The sequence below is a fragment of the Cnephaeus nilssonii genome, assembly GCF_951640355.1.
Source record: "Cnephaeus nilssonii genome assembly, chromosome: 2".
In the NCBI taxonomy this organism is placed as follows: domain Eukaryota; kingdom Metazoa; phylum Chordata; class Mammalia; order Chiroptera; family Vespertilionidae; genus Cnephaeus; species Cnephaeus nilssonii.
In genome coordinates this window covers 110,452,937-110,472,046 of record NC_137073.1, presented here as the reverse complement: position 1 = coordinate 110,472,046, position 19,110 = coordinate 110,452,937, and the positions used below count along the sequence as shown (strand labels likewise).

The following is a 19,110-nucleotide window of genomic DNA, read 5'->3' as shown; positions in this document are numbered from 1 at the left end:
TTAAAGAAGAACCGTTTACTCTGGGACTCAGAGGCTCTAAGATCTGGTAGTTGGTCTCCTAACCTCCTCCACCACTTTCTAGAGTCTGGAAGCAGTAAGTTGCTTCTCATCTCCTCCTTTCAGCTCCTCCTCTTCCTACTTCTTCATTCCTTCCTTCTGCCCTCTTCCTCTCCGATCCTCCTTTTCTCTCTTCTCTACTCCATTTCCCCTCTCTCTTCCCCCTCTCTTCTTGCTAGTACATATTTTCTCCTTCCTTTGTTCTTCCTTTCCCTCCTCCTTCTCCTTCTCCCTCGTTCTTCCTTTTGCCTTCTCCTCTTACTTTCCACTCTTCTTCCTGATCCTCTGACTTAGGTCAGGTACTGGTGCCTAAATCTTGGCTTTTTCACTCCCTAATGGGTACTGACTTTGAACAAGCTGCTCAATGGTTCTCAGTTTCTCCATTTGTAAAGTGGGAATAATAGTGTCATATGGGAGAGTTCTTTTGAGGATTGGAGGTCATGTGATTGAGAAAACAACAATTTTTTTTGTGTGTTTGTGACACAAAAAGAAGTTATTTTTTTTCATTAAGCTCCTGTGACTACAAATAGTTCTTAATTTAGTTAGTTGAGATGTTCATGCTTGTTTTTAAAGGATAGTGGGGTTAAAGCACTGGATGAGGAACCCAAATTTTAGGGCCCTAGTCCCTGCTGTGATATTTGCAATCAAAGTGAATGCAGTCAAGCCAAATTCTCGGAGACTCACTTCTCACATTCTTGTACTGTTAGCCTCACAGTGGCTAGGTCAAATGATATAATGCAAAGGTAATTTATTGTATATATATGTCAGTGTTAAACTTAAGGTCAAATTGAAACTACATATTTCAACCTGCAGAGAAATTTAAAATGTTCTAACCCATGTTTTCATTCAAAACACTTACATTTAATTCCCACTTGAATCAGCCTAAATGGGCCTTGGTAGACACCAGCCCACTGCACTAACCCAGTCTCAACTGTGGGCCCAAACAGAGTGAACACCGCAGCAGGCTATTCTGTCACCATGACCTTCTGTAAAGAACATTCAAGTGAAAGCTTGCACCAAAGTGTCATGGAGGGCAGGGGGGCGGTAGGTCCCTCTTTTGTATTAAACAAAATATTCACCTCTTTTCTAAATTGATTATTTGTACAAAATGTTCACATCTGTGCTTATGAATAAATCTGGTAAGTCTAGAAAGCATGACTGTGTGTTGTCTTATTTTCTTGTCTTTCTCTCTCTTCCCTCTGACATTTAATGTCTCCTAGGAAGGACCCTCAGGCCTCACGCATCTTTCTCTAAAGAAGACGGACAGTGGGGCAAGGGTGACTGAGGCAGCCAGGCCGAACGGATGGGACTGTGTGTGCTTGTGTAGAGGTCGTTATTACAGATCAGTGAGGCAGGATACATGCTCCACCTCTGGCACTTACCTCCAGCAGATGGATATCAAATCCTTTTATTTTTGGCCCAGGAACTGGTGGAAAGACGCAGGTCACCATGCTGTAAAATAATTCGTGAGATAGAAAAAATGACTCACTTGATCACTTTGTAATTTCTAAAAGGTTAGTATTACCTATAAATAGCTGCTACATGGACTATGGTAGAGAGGAGTTAAAGCTGGGGGCAGGGGGGCGGTGCTACATGAAATTGACAATCAGTGCGGAAGACAATAATTATAGAGGCCAACAGCAAAATTAGCTCTGGCTGACCGAGGGGCTGATTTGCAAATTAGTGGATTATTTGCACTAGTTGCTCCTCTTGATTTTAGCTGCTCTTGGCAGATTTTTTATTTTTATTTTTTACTATTTTCCAATTGCAAGCCTCAGTTTGATGGAAAGAGCACCAACCAGCTTCAGATGAGTTCATTCTGCGACTTTTGCTGGTACTGACAAGATTTTCTTATGGGTAGCACACTGAAGCTAATGGCTAAAATCAGGTGCTTGAATTATCTGTTAGTTTCCATCATCTCGCTTTCGCCTTTAAAAATACCACTATCCCATAAAACATGGTTGGGAGGAGGGTTGATAGACAATGAAGTACCTATAGCCCTTCAAAGCCACTGCCCAGACCATAATCAGACAGACGACAACAGAAAGCACAGCCACAAAGATCCACACGGTGATGTCTGCATTGGTGGCATCTAAAAAGAAACAGCCAGAAAGCTCTCATCACATACAGCATCATTAAATACGAGCGAACAAACAAAGCGAATGAATGAAACTTTTGAGGGTAAGGCCTCCCCCGACCCTCCTTCCTACACCTCTTTTGATTTGGACAGCAATCCAGAGTAACATTAATGCTGAGTTAATTTTTCCAATATTATTACATTTTAATATGTTCCATGTATTTTTATAGTAATTTATACTTTTAAAATCCTTTTACATGTTATTTTATTTGCTACTTAAAGAGGAAAGCCAAGGTCACCTGGTCAGTTGCAGTAATAATAAAAGGTAACACTTAAGTTCTTACTAAAAGCCATCGATGGTGTTAAGCTCTTTACATACATTGCCTTGCATGCAAAGATGAGGCTCTAAAGCATGATTTACTCGTTAGCATGTGACTGTAAGGCCATAGTCGGGGGTTTGAATCCAGGCCTTCTGCCTGTAGACCCTGTGCTTTTATGTAGTGAGAGCCAGGGCTGGACAGGATGCATGTATGTCTTATGACCCACAGCTCTTTCCAGTACGACAAACCAGTGCAAGTCCTGATACTCTGGCCAGGCAAGGTGTCCCGAGCACTCGGCTTTGCCACTTGGTTCTGGGCAAGACTTGTAACCTCACTGAATTTCAATTTCCTCACTTTTAATTCTTAATGGCAATTATATTCTCTCTGAATACCTGAGAGGGTTGGGAGGACCAAACAAGGGAAAGACTTGGTAAACCGTAAAGTACTTCGGAAATGCAAGATGAATCATTCTCTTGTGGACTACAAGGCACCATGTTTAATGACACTGTTAGAATCACGGGCCTCTCACATACTGTGCCTTAACTAAGGACCAACATGGAAGCGACATGAGAGACTAAAAATCAGTTCAGCTCAGGCCCTTATGATGGGATACCACCTTACAAATTCTGGGAGAACTAGATGATGACCTTGACTAAATGACAGGGATGGGCAGATGGGGAAGGCAGAATGACCATCAAGCCCTCTGACACACACCAAGCCCATGTCTGCAGCTTTAGAAACTGGTCCTCACCGACAGTGACCCCAACACGGCTACACTTCCAAGTGTCTGCGTGTTGGGTGGAGAAACGATAGTCATACCTCTCCTCATTCCTCTTACTAAGGCTAAAAATAGTTTCTCTATTAGTAGTGATGACACTCAAATTTACTATGTCCATTCTATTCTAAAAATATTTAAGGATATAAGCAAAACGTAGCCAAGACACTCACCTTCAGGTACCTGAATGGAGCCTTCTGGGCCCCACTCACTCCACAATCCGTGGTCTGGCTTGCCGCGAACCTGGACAAGGTATTTCTTTCCTGGATATAAGCTGAGAACCTTAAACTGAGTGTTCTGCCCAGTGAAATGAACCTAAGGAGGAGCAAGGGAAACAGAAGTCACTCTGACTTGTGTTCTGAAGAAACAGACTTTTCCCTTAGAGAAGAAACTATTGGAGGAGTGAGGCCAGACGATCAGACTTAGTAGATACCTTGCTCTCATCATTCTACCCTCTCAGCCCATCCCTTTTCACTCTGAAACATTGTTCACACAAAAATTAACAGGTTTTTTACCTCTCCATTTGGAACTCTATTTCAGAAAGACAAATATTCTGCATCCTCCCACTGCCTTCAAAATTCTACTTTACAGAAGGTAACGAGTTAATAACATTGTAAAAGAGTTATTTTGTGAACCCCAATGAAGTAATTGATTCAAGGATCATTCAAGTAAAGCCACTAGGTGGAAGAGAACTGGGATGTATGTTGACGCAATAGTGCACAAATTAAATGTGACTTTACAATTCAGGCACCAGGTTGACCCCTAACCCAGGGGTCAGTTTTAGCATCATTTATGAGGTCAACCAGATGGTTTGTGTCCCCTGACATGATGTGATAGGAAGTAATATAATGTCACCTCTGAAGTACTCTTGCCCCAAATTGTCCAACCCGAATCTAATCAATTCTTTAGATCTAATGTCTGGTTACAGGAAATATAGGGGCAGAGAAATTAGCAAAATGACCTCACAAAGAACTAATCAGATTAATGCAAAAGAGAGAGCATTCTACGGGACAAAGAGCCTGTTCTCCTGAGCACACTGAGACTGAAGGCACATAACTAATGACCAGTCACGTGCATTGTCTTGGATGGATGCTGGTCTGGACAAACTAGCTGTTAAAGACATTTTTTTTAAGCAATTGGGGGAACTAAAATATGGACAGGCTATTTGAATTATGTAAAAATTTTAGTTAATTTTCAATATCTGATTTTCTTATTTTGGCTATGTTTAAAAATGTTTCCTTTCTAAAAGAGACAATCTAAAGCAGTGGTTGCCAACCTTTCAGACCTCATGGACCACCAGTGGTCTGCGGACCACCGGTTGCCAACCGCTGACCTAAAGTACTTAAAGTGGAATATCATAATGCCTATAATTTATTGTATTATTTATTATTTTAAAAACATTTATTTGAGAGACAAGAGAGAGAGAACATTGATTTTGTTGTTCTACTTATTCATGCATTCATTGGTTGCTTTTTGTATATGTCCTACCTGGGGATTGAACCCACAACTTTGGCATATCAGGACGACACTCCAACCAACCAAGCTACCCGGCCAGGGCCTCTGTATTATTTCTTTACATTAAAATAATTTGAAGTGAATAAAAATGCCACTGGTCATTGACAGGTTACACTGAGAGTTTTTCCTCCCACTTAGTGCCATTGAGGTACTCTCATAGGTGTCTAGATCTATGATATCCTGTGGGAGGTGGTTTGGAAACCTGGTGGAAGAGATTGTTCAGTGCAAAGAAGGGATTAGCCTTGGGAGAGCTGTGAAGATGCACCCCATCAGTCCCAAGGGAGGGGAGAAGGCCCTTCCACATCAGCATCAGGAGGGCAACATGATGCCCAGTAGTTAGGAGGAATGACCTGTTCCCCATAGCAAGGGTTTCATCTTTGTCAAAGGACATGGTTCCGTCCAAATGCTCGTGGTTGACTCACCTCCCACTCACTTGATTTTTCAGGCTTTAATCGAATTTCGTATTGTAGTGTGAGCCAACCGGATCTTATGTCGACCTGGGTGGGTGGACACCATTTTATCCACAGGTACGGTTTGTGGCCTTCTGGACGTTTTACTTCCAAAGTCAGGTTCATTGGAGGGTCTGGTTCAACTGGAAATAGGAAAGAAATCCCATATTTAGCAAAAGTGGTATTTGAACACAAAACTATATGACTTCCTGTTTCACTCCACCCTGCTTATGAGACACCTTGTATTTGATGTCAGGTGCTGGTCAGCAGAGTTGGGATCAGGTTGAAGCAAGGGAGATGTGTAGGGTGCAAAGTTTCAGGAGGCACAAATGGCCAACAAGCACATGAAAGACCCTCAGTGTCATTGGTCATTTGGGAAACGCAAATCAAAATCACAACAAGATAACATTTCATTCCCACTTAGGATGGTTGAAATTCAAGAAGTGAAAAATAACAAGGGAGAGTGCTGGAGACATTCCCTCATACACTGCTGGTGGGAATGTAAAATGGTGCAATGCTGTGAAAAAGTCTGGAACTTACCCAAAAGGTTAAATATTAAGTCATGTCACCCATGAATTTCATGTCCTAGCCAACATACCAAAAGAAATGGAGGCAGGTGTTCAAACAAAAACTCATCCATGAATGTTCACAGCAGCACTATTCACAATAGCCAATAGGTGAAAACAACCCAATTGTCCATCAACTGATGAATGGCTAAACAATATCCATAGAATGAAACATTATTCAGCCATAAAGAGGAAGGCAGTATGTATCGATACAGGCTACAACATGGATGAATCTTGAGAACATTACACTACATGAAAGAAGCCAGACACAAAGGCCACCTACGATATGACTCCATATATATATATATATATATATATATATATATATATATATATATATATATAAAACATATCCAGAATAGGCAAATCTGTAGAGAAAGAATGCAGATTAGTGGGGCTGGAGTAAGGGGGGTGGGAAATCTGGAGTAACTACGTAATGGGTGTTTGGAGTCATGAAAGTTTTCTGGAACTAGATAGTGGTGATGGTTGCGTAACGTTGAGAATGAACTAATACCAAGCACTAAATGGCATACTTTAAAATGGTTAAAATGGTGAATTTTATGTTATGTGTATATTACCAAATTAAAAAAATTAAGGAGGCACTTACCCTCATATTCCTTCAAGTACAAGTCTGCGAGTGCCTCATTAAGAGTGAGATGCCTAGAACCCTGGCTTGCCTTATCCTAGTCTCAGTCTTGCTAGTTAGTAATACTTTCTCTCTTCACTTATTACCTCCTTAGCCCACTCTCCACACCAGGTGGCATAAGAGTGAGTGTAGCTATAGTGTACTTGACATTATAACCTACAAAAGGAACGTTAGAAAATTTTCCACTAATCCTAATGCTTCTATGTTACTAAGCAAATACCTAAGAAAGATTGCTTTATAGCACTCACTAAACAAACATCAGTTATTCAATATAAGTTTCAAGTTAAACACAATTCCGAGAAATGCCTCTGATCCAAAAAATACTGTGCAGAAGTCCAAGTAAAATGTCCAGGGTGAATTATTTAAAGCAGTTTCTCACCCGCAGCATCATTTGTATTTTGGATAAGGTAATTCTTTGTTGTGGGGGCCATCCTGAGCATTGTGGGATGCTTAGCAGCATCTCTGGTCTCTGCCTATTAGATGTCAGTAATACCCTCGTCTCCCCTCCCTGGGCTATGATAATGAAAAATGTCTCCTGCCATTGCCAAATATCTGTGGGAGGCAAAATAGACCCCAGTTGAGAATCACTGCTTTCAAGTGATATAGCAGTTACTCATTTTAGAACTTTTCTTGCTTTCACTGTTTTGCTCTCAAATACTAGTTGAATCTTTGAGGGCAAGGCAATTCAAGAAAGAACCATAAAGAAGAAATTATTTGGCATTTAGCATCTTAAAGACTTCATATCTCAAGTAAATTTATATGACTGAAATTTATTGTATTCTGACTTGTCAGTGGGGTTACCTTTTGGATTTTCCTAAACTAAGATTCAATTCACTTTCTACCTCCATGCTCATTGCAATGATTTGCTGGGGGCAGAAAACATTCAAATGTGAGCCAGTTGGTGGTATTAGCCACTGATAACACGACAAGGCAATGGCGTGCAAGTACATATTTGAGATTCCCAGGCTAATTTTCCTTGTTGGGTGGCGTTAGGTAAATCTTAGGTAACCTTGAATCGAATACTTCTCCCTAGATTATTATCAAAGCTGAGGGCTGACCGGAGTCCTGGCTAACCCATGTCTTGTCCTAAGATTCCCTTTGTCATCCCTGCTAAACCACAGAGGCCACTACAGTGATGCCCACTTGCCCTGCAGCTCAATGTGGATCATGCAAAGCAAGAAACAGCTCTTGGGCTGACTTTGTTTTGCTTTGCTAATGGGGTCCGCAAACCCTGTACATGTGGTTGTGGCCTTCAGCCTGTTGTTCAAGTAACACGCTTTACGCCCCAAATTCTTTATTTGTAAAAGAAGAGTTCCAGTTGCTAAGAAGTATGTATACACTGAGAATTCCATTTGGGCAAAGCAGCGGGAGCTGGTCCTGTCGGGGTAGAAGCAGATGAACTCCAAGAGCTGCTACTCTGGTGAGCAGCTCTGTCCTCCACGGGGGCGGCGGGGGCGGGGGGGAACAGAAGTCCCAGCTTGCGGCGGGGGAAGGGGACATTGATTGCAGGAGGAGGGCTGGAGGGAAGGATCGATAAGAGAAGCACCAATAGAACACTCCTGTTGGGTGCAAGGGGATGGGAAGAAAGGCCAAAGGGAAGAAGAGAAACACAAGGACCCCAAATACTGTCATGAATGATTCAATAAAAATTCTCAGTTGATGAGAATAGTGTGAATTTTCTCATCTTTCTTTCTGGTGATTCATCCATAAGCCAGGAAGACTCCAATGAAGCTTGACTGTTGGTAGGTCTGTAATGGAGTAAGAAATCCCTCACGCACCCCCTTACCGATGTAAGTCACATCCACGTAATACGGATCTGAGGAACTGCTTCCCATCTGGTTCGTGGCGTTTACTGTGATGACATACATTGTCCAAATGGAGGTGTGCTTCTTGTTAAAGTAACAGGAGTTGGGGCCACTGGTTTCATAGTCTGGACATTCATAGGTGAGTGGATTTCTGTAACATATTATATACTAGGAGTGAGTAAGAAAGTAGTAAAAAGAGCCTAGTTTTTTTCTTAATAGATCAATACCACTGGATTTTGGGGATCAGTGCTGAAGAACGGCACCCCCAAGCTTTGTGCCCTGGGAGTGAGACCGGGGAGAGAATGCTGGGGAAGGGGGTGGAAGTGTCACTTCAGAGCTTGCTGACTCTGCTTCTCATCAACCCTTTCTGTAGTATTTTGTGGGCTTTGCGACATATGTCCCCTGCCAATATATGCTGGCACTTTCAACAGCCAAGGCATCACCATGCCCACGGTCCCGCCCCTTGGGTCATCTCAGGAAACAGGGACCTTCCCCTGCACATAACACGCAGGGGGCATGCACATGCAGCATTCATTGCACATGTATATTGAATTACATTTCATTTAAAAAAGGTGCAAGAGAATAAAAGCTGATGCCAGCATATTTCAGATTGTACCAAGTCAGCAACAGTGATGTGACTGTGAAGAAAGATACTGCAGGCCCAAGCGGCTCATCAGTCTGTTCTCCTGAGCCTTGGGGGCCTCAACGCAAGACGCTCCCCACAGGTGTGGAGAAGTATCCCATCCGGGTTGCCAGTGGAGCTCCTGAATGGGTTACTTGACACCCTGTGGGTCCCAGAAGGGCTGGCAGCTCTGTGTACACAGAGTGCAGGCACTGGGCAGTGGGCCAGCTGCTGCTACCAGGAAGTGGTGCTTCCCGGGAAGGAGACGGCTCTCCCTGGATTTCCAGGAGGCTCTCGCTGAGGGGTAACGAAAGCCTCACCCACAGATGACCTCTTTCAGTCCGCACTGCAACCTGGGCTCCAAATACACCCTCTGGGAGATCAAGGATCTGGGATTAGCAATTTCCTAAGGGAAAACCCTCACCTTCCTATAGGGCTCTTAACGTTCTTGGACACAAAACTAGTTTGAAAAGCTAATGTACCATGATTGTCTTTTTATGTTGCAAAAGTAATTATTACTAAAAAAATTATAAATAGCACGAGGCTTACAGATAAGCATTTGAAATGAACTAACACTCAGCCAACACTTATATGGGACCTTGGGCTGCAGCCTAAGTCTGGGACAGGCAATTGGAAACATTGCTATTGTAGTCTCTGCTTACCCACGGGGATATGTTCTAAGACCTGAAGTAGATGCCTGGAATGCTGGGGAGTACCGAACCACATATATATTGTTTTTTTCTATACATACATACTTATGATAAAGTTTAATTTTATAAATTAGGTGCAGTAAGAGATTAACAGTAATAACTAGTATTAAAGTAGAACAATTGTAACAATATCTATACTAATAAAAGGGTAATATGCTAATTAGACTGGATATCCTTCCAGACAAAGCCATGGTGGCAGGACCAAGGCAGAGGCAGTTAGGGGTGATCAGGCTGGCAGGGGACAGCAGTTAGGGCAATCAGACCAGCAGGGGAAAGCAGTTAAGGGGATCAGGCCGGCAGGGGAGAGCAGTTAGGGCGATCAGGCTGGAAGGGGAGAGCAATTAGGGGGATCAGGCCCATGGGGGAGAGCAGTTAGGAGGATCAGAATGGCAGGCAGGCAAGCGGTTAGGAGCCAGCGGTCCTGGATTGTGAGAGGGATGTCCGACTGCCAGTTTAAGCCCGATCCTGCAGGAATTGATTCTCCTCTAAACTGGCAGTTGGACATCCCCCAAGGGGTCCCGGATTAGAGAGGGTGCAGGCCGGGCTGAGGGACACCCCCCCTCCCGTGCACGAATTTTGTGCACCGGGCCTCTAGTACTGTAATAAAAGTTGTATGAATGTTCTCTCTCTCTCAAAATACCTTATGCTACTGTGCTCACCCTTCTCCTGATGAGGTGAGGTGACACAGGCCCATGTGATGAGATGGAGTGAGGAGAACACAGGCATGTGACGTAGCGTTAGGCTACTATCGGGCTACTTGATGGATCTGATAACCCATGTGACTAACAGGCGGGTAGCTACACGGCCTGAATACGCTGGACAAAAGGATGACTCACGTCCCGGGTGGGATGAAACAGGATGGTGTGCAATTTCATCAGGTGGCTCAGAATGGCACACAATTTAAAACTTAGGAACTGTTTATTTTTTGGAATTGTCCATCTAATACTTTTGGACTGTGGCTGATCGCCAGTCACTAAAACCCCGGAAAGCAAAACTCCGGATAAGGGGACACTACGTGGTACTGCTGAGGTGGCGGATGAGCTGACGCACATTGAGAGAGCGCTTCAAGGACATTAACAGGAGAATGTGGACATGGATGCTTGGGTCCCTTCCCGGGAAGAAAGAGCCTTATTAGCGTCCCCCCGGGCCGTGCGGGAGTTCTCCCTCAGAAGCAGCCCTGTGCTGCCGGAGAGCGGGGGCACTCACCCTTCCCTGCGGTAGGAGAGCGTGTAGTTGGTGGGAAGTCCTCCGTCCGGCCCCGGCTCCCACCAGCACGTGAAGGTCTCCTTTTCGGTGGAGCGACATTTCGAGATCTCAGGCTTCCCAGGAGGCGACTGTCCTAGAAAAAGCCAGAAGCTGCTGGAATCAATCTCAAGGTCCCTTCAAGCATTCGATCATCCTGCTGGTGACAGAAGCAGGTTTAGGGGACCCTGCCAGTGATGAGGTCTTGGGGTGAAGAGGCCTAGGGGTGGGGGGCTCAGAAATGCCATCTAGCAACCCTCCTCCGTGGGCTGCCCCTTGTTGGCAGGACGTAGAGAGAGAGAGAAAGAGAGAGAGAGAGAGAGAGAGAGAGAGAGAGAGAGAGAGAGGATAACAGAGAGACAGGAAGAAAGAGAGAGAGCGTGAGAAAGGGAGACAGCTTTGCAGTGGAAATGGAGAGATGGTGATGGTGATGGTGCTGGTGGTGGTGGTGGTGGTGGTGTGTGTGTGTGTGTACTGTGTGAGATGGAGAGATGGAGATAATAGCAACCTAGGATCAAGTGACAAACTGTAGAATTCCAACAGAGAGTGCGCATCAGGAGTAGGATGGGCTGAGGCGTGTGCGGCCCTTCTGTAAGCCCATGGAGTCCATGCAGTTGGTACCCGCCCATGGCATGAGGGTGGTCCTAAAGTGAATTCTCCCCCTTTGCTGACACGGTGCTCTCGGGCACTTGTCACTCTGCTCATGGATCTACATCTTTCTGCCATTCCCTCACAAGGAACTCAACGTCTGATCTTCTGTGATTCATTGTGTCACTGGGGCTCCCCCCTCAGCTTCCTCCTTCCCCTCCCCCTTCCCATCTCCTTTCCTTCCTTTCCCTTTCACTTTTCCTTAATTCCATTCCGCTCTGACCTGTGACCCAGTCTCACAGTATATCTCCCCATTGTCCCCACCCCCATTTCTGAATCTGGGTTTCCAGTGTCTTTTTCTTTTACACCCCCCCCCCCTTCTCTCCTTGGGTGTTTATGTGGCGAGGGACGAAGGGCTTCCTTGTAATGCCAGGGCTTCTGGGGGACAGGAACCATGGAGAGAAGCTGGGGAGTGGGGAGCTGGTCTCCTGGTTCGGAGCTACCAAGGTGACTGCCCAGTCCCAGCTGGAGGCTGGAAGGTGTGAAAGAGGGGACATGGAAAACACAATGTCAAGGGAACAGAACGTTTTAGTTGCCCAAACCCCGAAGTTCTTGGTGAGCTGGCCCCTCCTCTCTTCCTTATCTGTCAGGTCCCAGAGGGAATGTGTGGCCCTGAGAGTTGGCCCTGATGCTGGACTGGGAGCCACGCCCCCCACATGACCCCGTGTGTCCCCTTTCCACTGAGCTGGAAGCCTGCACACTTAGTTTGGAGTCAGGAGCTGGAAGGAGAGCTGTCAGGTGTGGGTCTCAGCCATGGGGGCAGGGATTCTCTCTCTTTTCTCTCACACTCGTCTCCTCTCCCCTCATGCTGGCTCCTGAGCCAGAACTTCTAGCTGAGCAGCGGATCCAAAAGATGGGGCGAGCGGGCACCAGGCAACACTGGCCAGAAAGCAGGATCTGGTGAATGGCATTTCGCAGGCTGGGCCGAGGCCGCCGGGATGATGGTTGGCTGAGCCGGCTGAGCCGCACTGCAGCTCCAAGCCCCCCCCAAAGCCCCCCCAAAGCCCCACCAAAACCCCACCAAAGCCCCACCACAGGGCCCTCGGCCCGCCTGGCGTCCGCTGCCCATGGCTGTCACACTGCTCGTCCTCTAGGGCAGTTTCACAGGCTGACGCACGGGCTTGGGTTTTGCTTGGTTCAGTATGTATCATGGCTGGGAGGAGTGTGCGAAGTAGAAAGAAAAGTTTATTAAAATAAAACCCAAGCCCGGTGGCTCGGAAATGAGCAGAGAGGCCGCGGCTGCCGATCTGAGCTCTTAGCGTTTCCCCGTGGGTTCTGCCCACCGCCGTCTCCCTCTGCTCTCCGAAGGCTCCTTCCCACCCCCTGGCTGCCGGCAGCACCTCTGGAAACTCAACAGAGGACAGTGCAGTGGCCAAATGCTCCCTTCACCACTGGAGAGGGGACCGTTAAAATGAATGGACTGTCGTCTCCATGTCTCCATAAAGCGCACACAGACCCAGGGACAGCCACATAGGCACCTACACACGGGCTCACACACGGACCCACACACAGGTCCCCGGAGCCCGCATTGGAAACACACGCCACACCCCACACAGAAGTGTATGCAAGTGCATGCTCAGAGAAGGACACACTGGTACACGCTCAGCAATGTACCCACACACAGAGGTGCACGTGCGGGTGGATACCCACACAGGTACCACGGAGAAGCAGTTGCGATCGGGCACATGTGGAGAAGTTAATATACACACAGGCACACCCCAAGGTATACACACCCAGAAACACGAAGGGCAGACACGCAGGTGCGCCATCTGGTGCAGCTGGGAACTCATTTGCCCCATTAGCACAGGTGGGAGTTGGCTGTCCCCACTTCCCGCCAGGCAACAACAATCCCTCTTTTCTCTTTACAGGTTTTCAAAGGTTTTTTATTTGAGGTGGAGGCACCATTACTCCTCAAGTGGAAAATGTGGAAACCCACAGCGATTCGGTCACGGGCTCGAGGTCACACAGCTGGTGGCTGACACCACCCGGCGGCCGCTCCCCGGGATGAAGGTGGAAGCCGCCAGAGACCGGCTGTGCACTAGCAGTTTGCATTCGGGAACAGTGCCAAACACACGCCACCGACTTGCCAGCAGCACATTTTCACGTCTCAGAACTGCACCGCGAGGGACTCTCCCCGCTCCCAGGACACGCCCCACGCAGCGAGAGAGAGCAGGGCCGCCCCTACTTACCGCTCAGCAGATGGATGTGGAGAAAAAGGAGCAACACACGCACACACGTGGACGGCGCGATCTCCGTCATGGTGCCTGCCTTCCGTGTCCACCGGGGTCAGAGGCTCACTGGAAGAGAGGGCCGCAGCGCCTGTTAGAGGGGACAGTCTGGCCGGCCCAGGCACCACTGGGTTCCGGGTGTTTGCCAAGGACCCCTGCTCCCTGCTGTCTGTGAAGGACAAGCAGGAGGGAAGGAATGTGGGGAGAGGAACATGGTCCTTGGCTTGGCTCGGAGGCCTCTGTGCACACACGAGGGGGAAAATTCCACCAGCAGAGGTCATCAGATGACAACGTTCAAGGGCAGCCCGTGGCAGCCAGCTCCTGCACACCCCAAGAAAACCTGCTCTCTCCCACCCAGCAGCCACCGAACAACACGTCGCCCTGTGTGCGCCAAGGGACGCGGTGCCCCACCAGGGAACTGTTCCGGGAGGGCTTCGCTCTGCCAGCCAAAAGCAAAGCAGTGGAACACTCGGCACAACTCCAACTGGGCCTCGCTGATGCCACACAGTTGGAGGGCGGGGGGCTTCCTCTGGAGGTGCAGGCTGAGAAGGATCTGGAAATCTTGGCTACAGGCATGGCCGTGAACCACGCAGTGAACTTGGGTGAACTTCCAGGTGGTTTCTCTCTCCCCTTTGGAAAAGCCCCAGAAACAAGAAATGACAAACCCAGTAATAATTCAAGTCCCTTGGGTGCCGAGTGTTAAGTAAGACTGAACCTGTAGGGTTGAGAGCTTCAAGAAATTCATTATTAATATTATTTTTACCCTTGGAACCAGTTTCAAAGCCTCTAAATGTTCTTTTCTTTAGACTCCACGCAACTCTCAGAAAACAACAGAGTTGATGAACCGAGTGCAAATGCTTGGCAAAACACAGGATACAGTTTCCTTAAAAACATTTTTTTTTTTTTTTTAAGCCAAGGGAGGAATACCCAGGGGCAAGGCCGCTCACCTTGGGACATTTGAAATGCCTGAGTGTTTTGCCCATTTCTCCTGGTCAGAGGGCGGTTCCCCATTTGCCAGCTGGACACTCCCTAATGGGCTTCCTGAAAGCTTTTGTCCACCTGCTCCCATCCCCCAACATTCTCAGAAATGAAGTCTTAGCGGCAATAGAGGTTTGGGTATATGGGTGTCATCAGTGACTCTCTTCTATTGGGGCTCTGGGAGGTAGCTAGCTTGCCTTTCCTCGGGGACCTTCTAGTCGCTCTCCCACGCCCAGACTGTACATTCGAAACCGCCTGGTCCATCTAACTCCTCAGAATCATCTACTGAAATCAAGCTGTTAAAGACTCATAATGGGTTTATGCGTGGAGCACTTACTATGGGCTGGACACTGTGCTAAGTACCCGGATTACTTAAATTTCATTTAACCCTCCCAGTAGACCCACCAGTAGCCCCCTTTAAGGACGAGGAAGCTGAAGTACAGAGCGGGTTAGTAAACTGTCACATGTCACCGGGAGAGAGAACTCTGGCAAATCTGAGGAATCATCCCGATTTGCGGACAGTCTGTGATCGCCGGTGTGATTATTCCCCCTTCGATGGGGAGAGACAACGGAGACACGGCAGCCGACCCGCCACGCCTTGGGCGGCACGGGGTCAGGAGAGCCGGGGCCCAGAGAGGCCCTCTCAGTTCCCCGCTCCACTGGTGCCTGGGCCTCTCAAACACTGACTGCCACTGACCCAGCTTGTTTAGGGCCCGGTGACCCCAGACAAGCTCTTAGTCCTGGCGATCTGGTGGTCCTCGCTGGGCTTGGGGATGGCACTTCCTCCCACGGGCTGACGAAGTCCTATAATATGCGTTTATTGAGAGTTCCCTGCTCTTCGGGCCATTGCACCAACATGCTTGAGAGCGACAGGTTATAAATCACACCTTCGGGCGAGGCCAGGTGCCATGCAGACTTCTCCTCAGAATTGGGGCTCCATGTGCTTTGCAAAGGAAACGCCTGGATTGGGGAAACTGGGTGGGGGCAGCAAGAGCAGGTGCTGTCATTGCTTATACTTCCTGGTGCACTGACCCAGGCTCAAAGACACTCTCCTCGATAAAGCTTTCATATAAAAATGCTTTCAGAAAGCATTTTCTGTGCTAAAAAGAAACCATTTTCTCCAGGACTTCCTGACCATCCTGCACATTGGTTACTAGCCATGCGCACTTTCCGATGCCTTGAAACACCTGTGCCAGGGAATTAGACGTATGCATCGTGGTGTCATTGTTGCGTTTCAGTAACGATTTCCCCCCTCATTCCACATCTCGCTCTCCAGCAGGACAAACATGGTCGGATATGTAAGCCTTCAGAGAGAAAGATAATCACAGCTGCCCACTCCTGTGCCGAGTGTGAGTGCTGATCACACCTGCTGGCGTCTCCCAGCGCTAGGCCCACCTCCGCCGTCACTGACCATTTTTTATGGCTGACAGGCACTAGGCTGGGGAGAAACTTGGTGTCTGCCTCTCTGAATCCACCCTCCCATGGCAAACAGGCCCTTGATCAAGATTACTCATCCCAGTTGGAGTGGAACACCTAAATTTTAGTGATAGCGATAGTGGCAAATGGCTCCAAATATTTGAAGTCCAATTAGGAAAAAGTTGGCCCCACACCTCTGCCCCAGGGCAATTATCTTGGCTCCACTCCTCACTGGCTCCCTGGGTGTGACTATGGTTTGGAAATAGAAGGTTTGGAATTAAAGAGCAGGTTTGTAGCAAGTCAGCCGCTCCCACACCTTGCCCATGACCAGCTGCCTGGCTTCCTCGCTTCTGAATCCTCAGGGACTCTCCCATCTCTAGCCTCCTCCCATGATCTTGCTCAAACATGCCTTCCCACCTGCTAGGTCCCATTGTGGTAGGACCCCTCAGACCCCCCTTCTTTATCAGTGCTGAGCCTGTTCAGACCCTCTCTTTCCAAAAGCTTTCCTTCATTGCCCTTCTCCATTGAGCCATGTGTCTTCACCCAGGCCAATTGTTGAGAAAGAAATCTGGCAATTTTTGCCCTGGTAGCTTGCTGTTCTGAGAAATAAGAGCCACACCCCGGGTGGAAAATCACAGCCACGGTCCCATAGCCTGTGCTGACCCCACTCTCTATGGCAAGAAGGGTGTGCCCTAGGAGAGAGGCAGTGTGGCCTCCTGAGAGTTCAAAATAACAGATTTGAGGTCCCACTGTCTACAAATCCGCACACTTTGGTGCACCCAGAATTGAGCAAATCCTAATACCCACCCATCTCATCTCTACCATTTTGTGAGACTTGCTCCTAAGACCTGGTGTCAGGTGATCCCCAAAGCGAGTACAGTCCCTACCTTGCCCTGCCCCATTTGCCACGGTTGCCCTAATGTTCTACTCAGATTTTTGAACCATTTACCCTGACTCTAGAAATGGGCCTAGCATGCGAGGCAGGAATTCCGAGGACCTCCCTAGCAATTGCAAGCCCACATCCCATGGACAGGGCTGCCCAATCCAAGGTTTGGATTTCTTTGAAGACCATCATACATAAGACATGTACAAATCATAAGTATTCTGCTCAGCGAATGATCACAAAGTGAATAAGCTCATGTTACAACTAGGTCCAGAAAGAGAAACACTACTAGCACCCCAGAAACCCCCCTGGTGTCTCCTCCCAATCTCTACCCACCCCTCTCCCACAGAAAGCACTCTTCGGACTTCGAGCCTCACAGGTTCGTTTGGCCTGCTTTGGGACTTTATATAAATAGAATCACACAATATGCATTTTTTTGAGTGGGTGTGTCTGGCTCCTTTCATTTCACTCTGGATGATTCAGCCTTGTTGTTACATGTCGTTTTACAAAATCCACTTTCACTTCATTTCACTCATCATCATTCATACTACATCGAAGGAAAGGCCATGATTTTTTAATTCATTCTACTCTTGATAGACATTTGGCAGTGTCTGGCAGACTTTTGGATTTTGCTAAGACTGGTCAAGGCTCAGATGGTGGGGAGGCCCGCATCTCCCCTTCCCCCCCTCAGCCACTTTGTGCTCCTCCCCTCAGTCCTCTACTGAATAGCTAGGGCACTGTCTGCCACAGCTCCTGATTATTAATCCGAATTCAATTTCAGATGCCTTTCTTGTCCTAACAATGCAAAACATCTCATTTCTTGCAGACGAATTTTAAATACATTCACCCACTGTTTTCGATGTTAGGAACTGTGTTAGGTGCTTCCTGTGGGGTCTGCTGAATTGGGGTCCTCAGCTCACTGGGTCCCCTTAAGCTGCTGCTCCTCCCGGGTTAGATGGCCTGAGGATGGACTCACAGGGAGGGAGCCCCACATGTTCCCTGCGACTTCCAGGAGTCTGGCTTGTCTTTCCAATACAGAATGCCAACCTTTAGTCTGGAAAACAGAAGCCAAAATCTGCTCAGAGTGGGGAGATCAGGAGGACGGATTAGTGAGCTCACACCAGGGGACAAGATTAAGGCCTTTATACAAGCTCTGTCCAAAGTCAATGGCCAAGGTCTGTTTGTGGAATGAATATGCGAATCAGTGAAGCCCTGAAGGCGAGAAAGCAGAACAAGATTCTAAGACCCGGGATGAACTGTGCACAAGGAGAACGCATTATCGAACGCCAGACGTGGAGCCAGCTGAGCAGTGTGTCTTTGGCAGGGGAGCTGGCGAGGATTCCAGGAGAGCGCGGCAGCTGCTCTTGGAGACAGACATTGAAAGTTGGGGATGCAGTTGGAAGAGAACCCTGGCCCGGGGTGGGGAGACGACAGCTCTAGCTCTTCCTGTGTGTGCGACGCATGTGTCCACAGCAGTGCAGCATCTCTGTCCGTCACCAGACCACACATTTACACGTTTATTTGTCTGTGAACTTCCACAGGAGGGCCCTTGCTCAAGTGATCATCATTATTATTGTTTATCACTGCCATGACCAAGTTTACATATTATTGCTTCCCAATAAGGTTTTCTTTCCCCCCCCCTTCATTTTTTTATTAAGGTATTATATGTGTACTTATCTTACCATTGCCCCCCCCCCACTCCCATACATGCCCTCACCCCCCAGTGTTTTGCGTTCATTGGTTATGCTTATATGCATGCATACAAGTCCTTCGGTTGATCTCTTATCTCCCCCACCTCTCCCTAACCTTCCTGCTGTAATTTGACAGACTGTTTGATGCTTTACTGCCTCTGTATCTATCTTTTTGTTCAACAGTTTATAGTGTTCTTTACTATCCACAGATGAGTGAGATAATGAGGTATTTTTCTTTCATTGACTGGCTTATTTCACTTAGCATAATGCTCTCCAGTTCCATCCATGCTGCTGCAAATGGTAAGAATTCCTTCTTTTTTATGGCAGCATAGTATTCCATCGTGTAGATGTACCATAGCTTTCTGATCCAGTCATCTGTTGACGGGCACCTAGGCTGTTTCCAAATCTTAGCTCCAATAAGGTTTTCATCTCGCTCCTTGTTTTGAGATAGCCTTTGATGGGAAACACTCTGGAACTTTCCA

General features: G+C 47.4%; 1 protein-coding gene across 1 annotated transcript in view; it reads right to left on the bottom strand.

The window, feature by feature from the left end:
* The window catches only part of PRLR (prolactin receptor), a 128,189-nt gene that overhangs the window by 8,656 nt on the left and 100,423 nt on the right, over nt 1–19,110 (bottom strand). Inside the window, exons 2-8 of the mRNA XM_079783215.1 lie at nt 13,622–13,729; nt 10,749–10,881; nt 8,192–8,361; nt 5,167–5,336; nt 3,403–3,544; nt 2,050–2,149; nt 1,440–1,509 (exon numbers count right to left, since the gene is read on the bottom strand). Of these exons, the coding sequence (XP_079639341.1) occupies nt 1,440–1,509; nt 2,050–2,149; nt 3,403–3,544; nt 5,167–5,336; nt 8,192–8,361; nt 10,749–10,881; nt 13,622–13,691 (855 nt within the window). The 5' untranslated portion in view covers nt 13,692–13,729. The remainder of the gene's footprint in view (nt 1–1,439; nt 1,510–2,049; nt 2,150–3,402; nt 3,545–5,166; nt 5,337–8,191; nt 8,362–10,748; nt 10,882–13,621; nt 13,730–19,110) is intronic.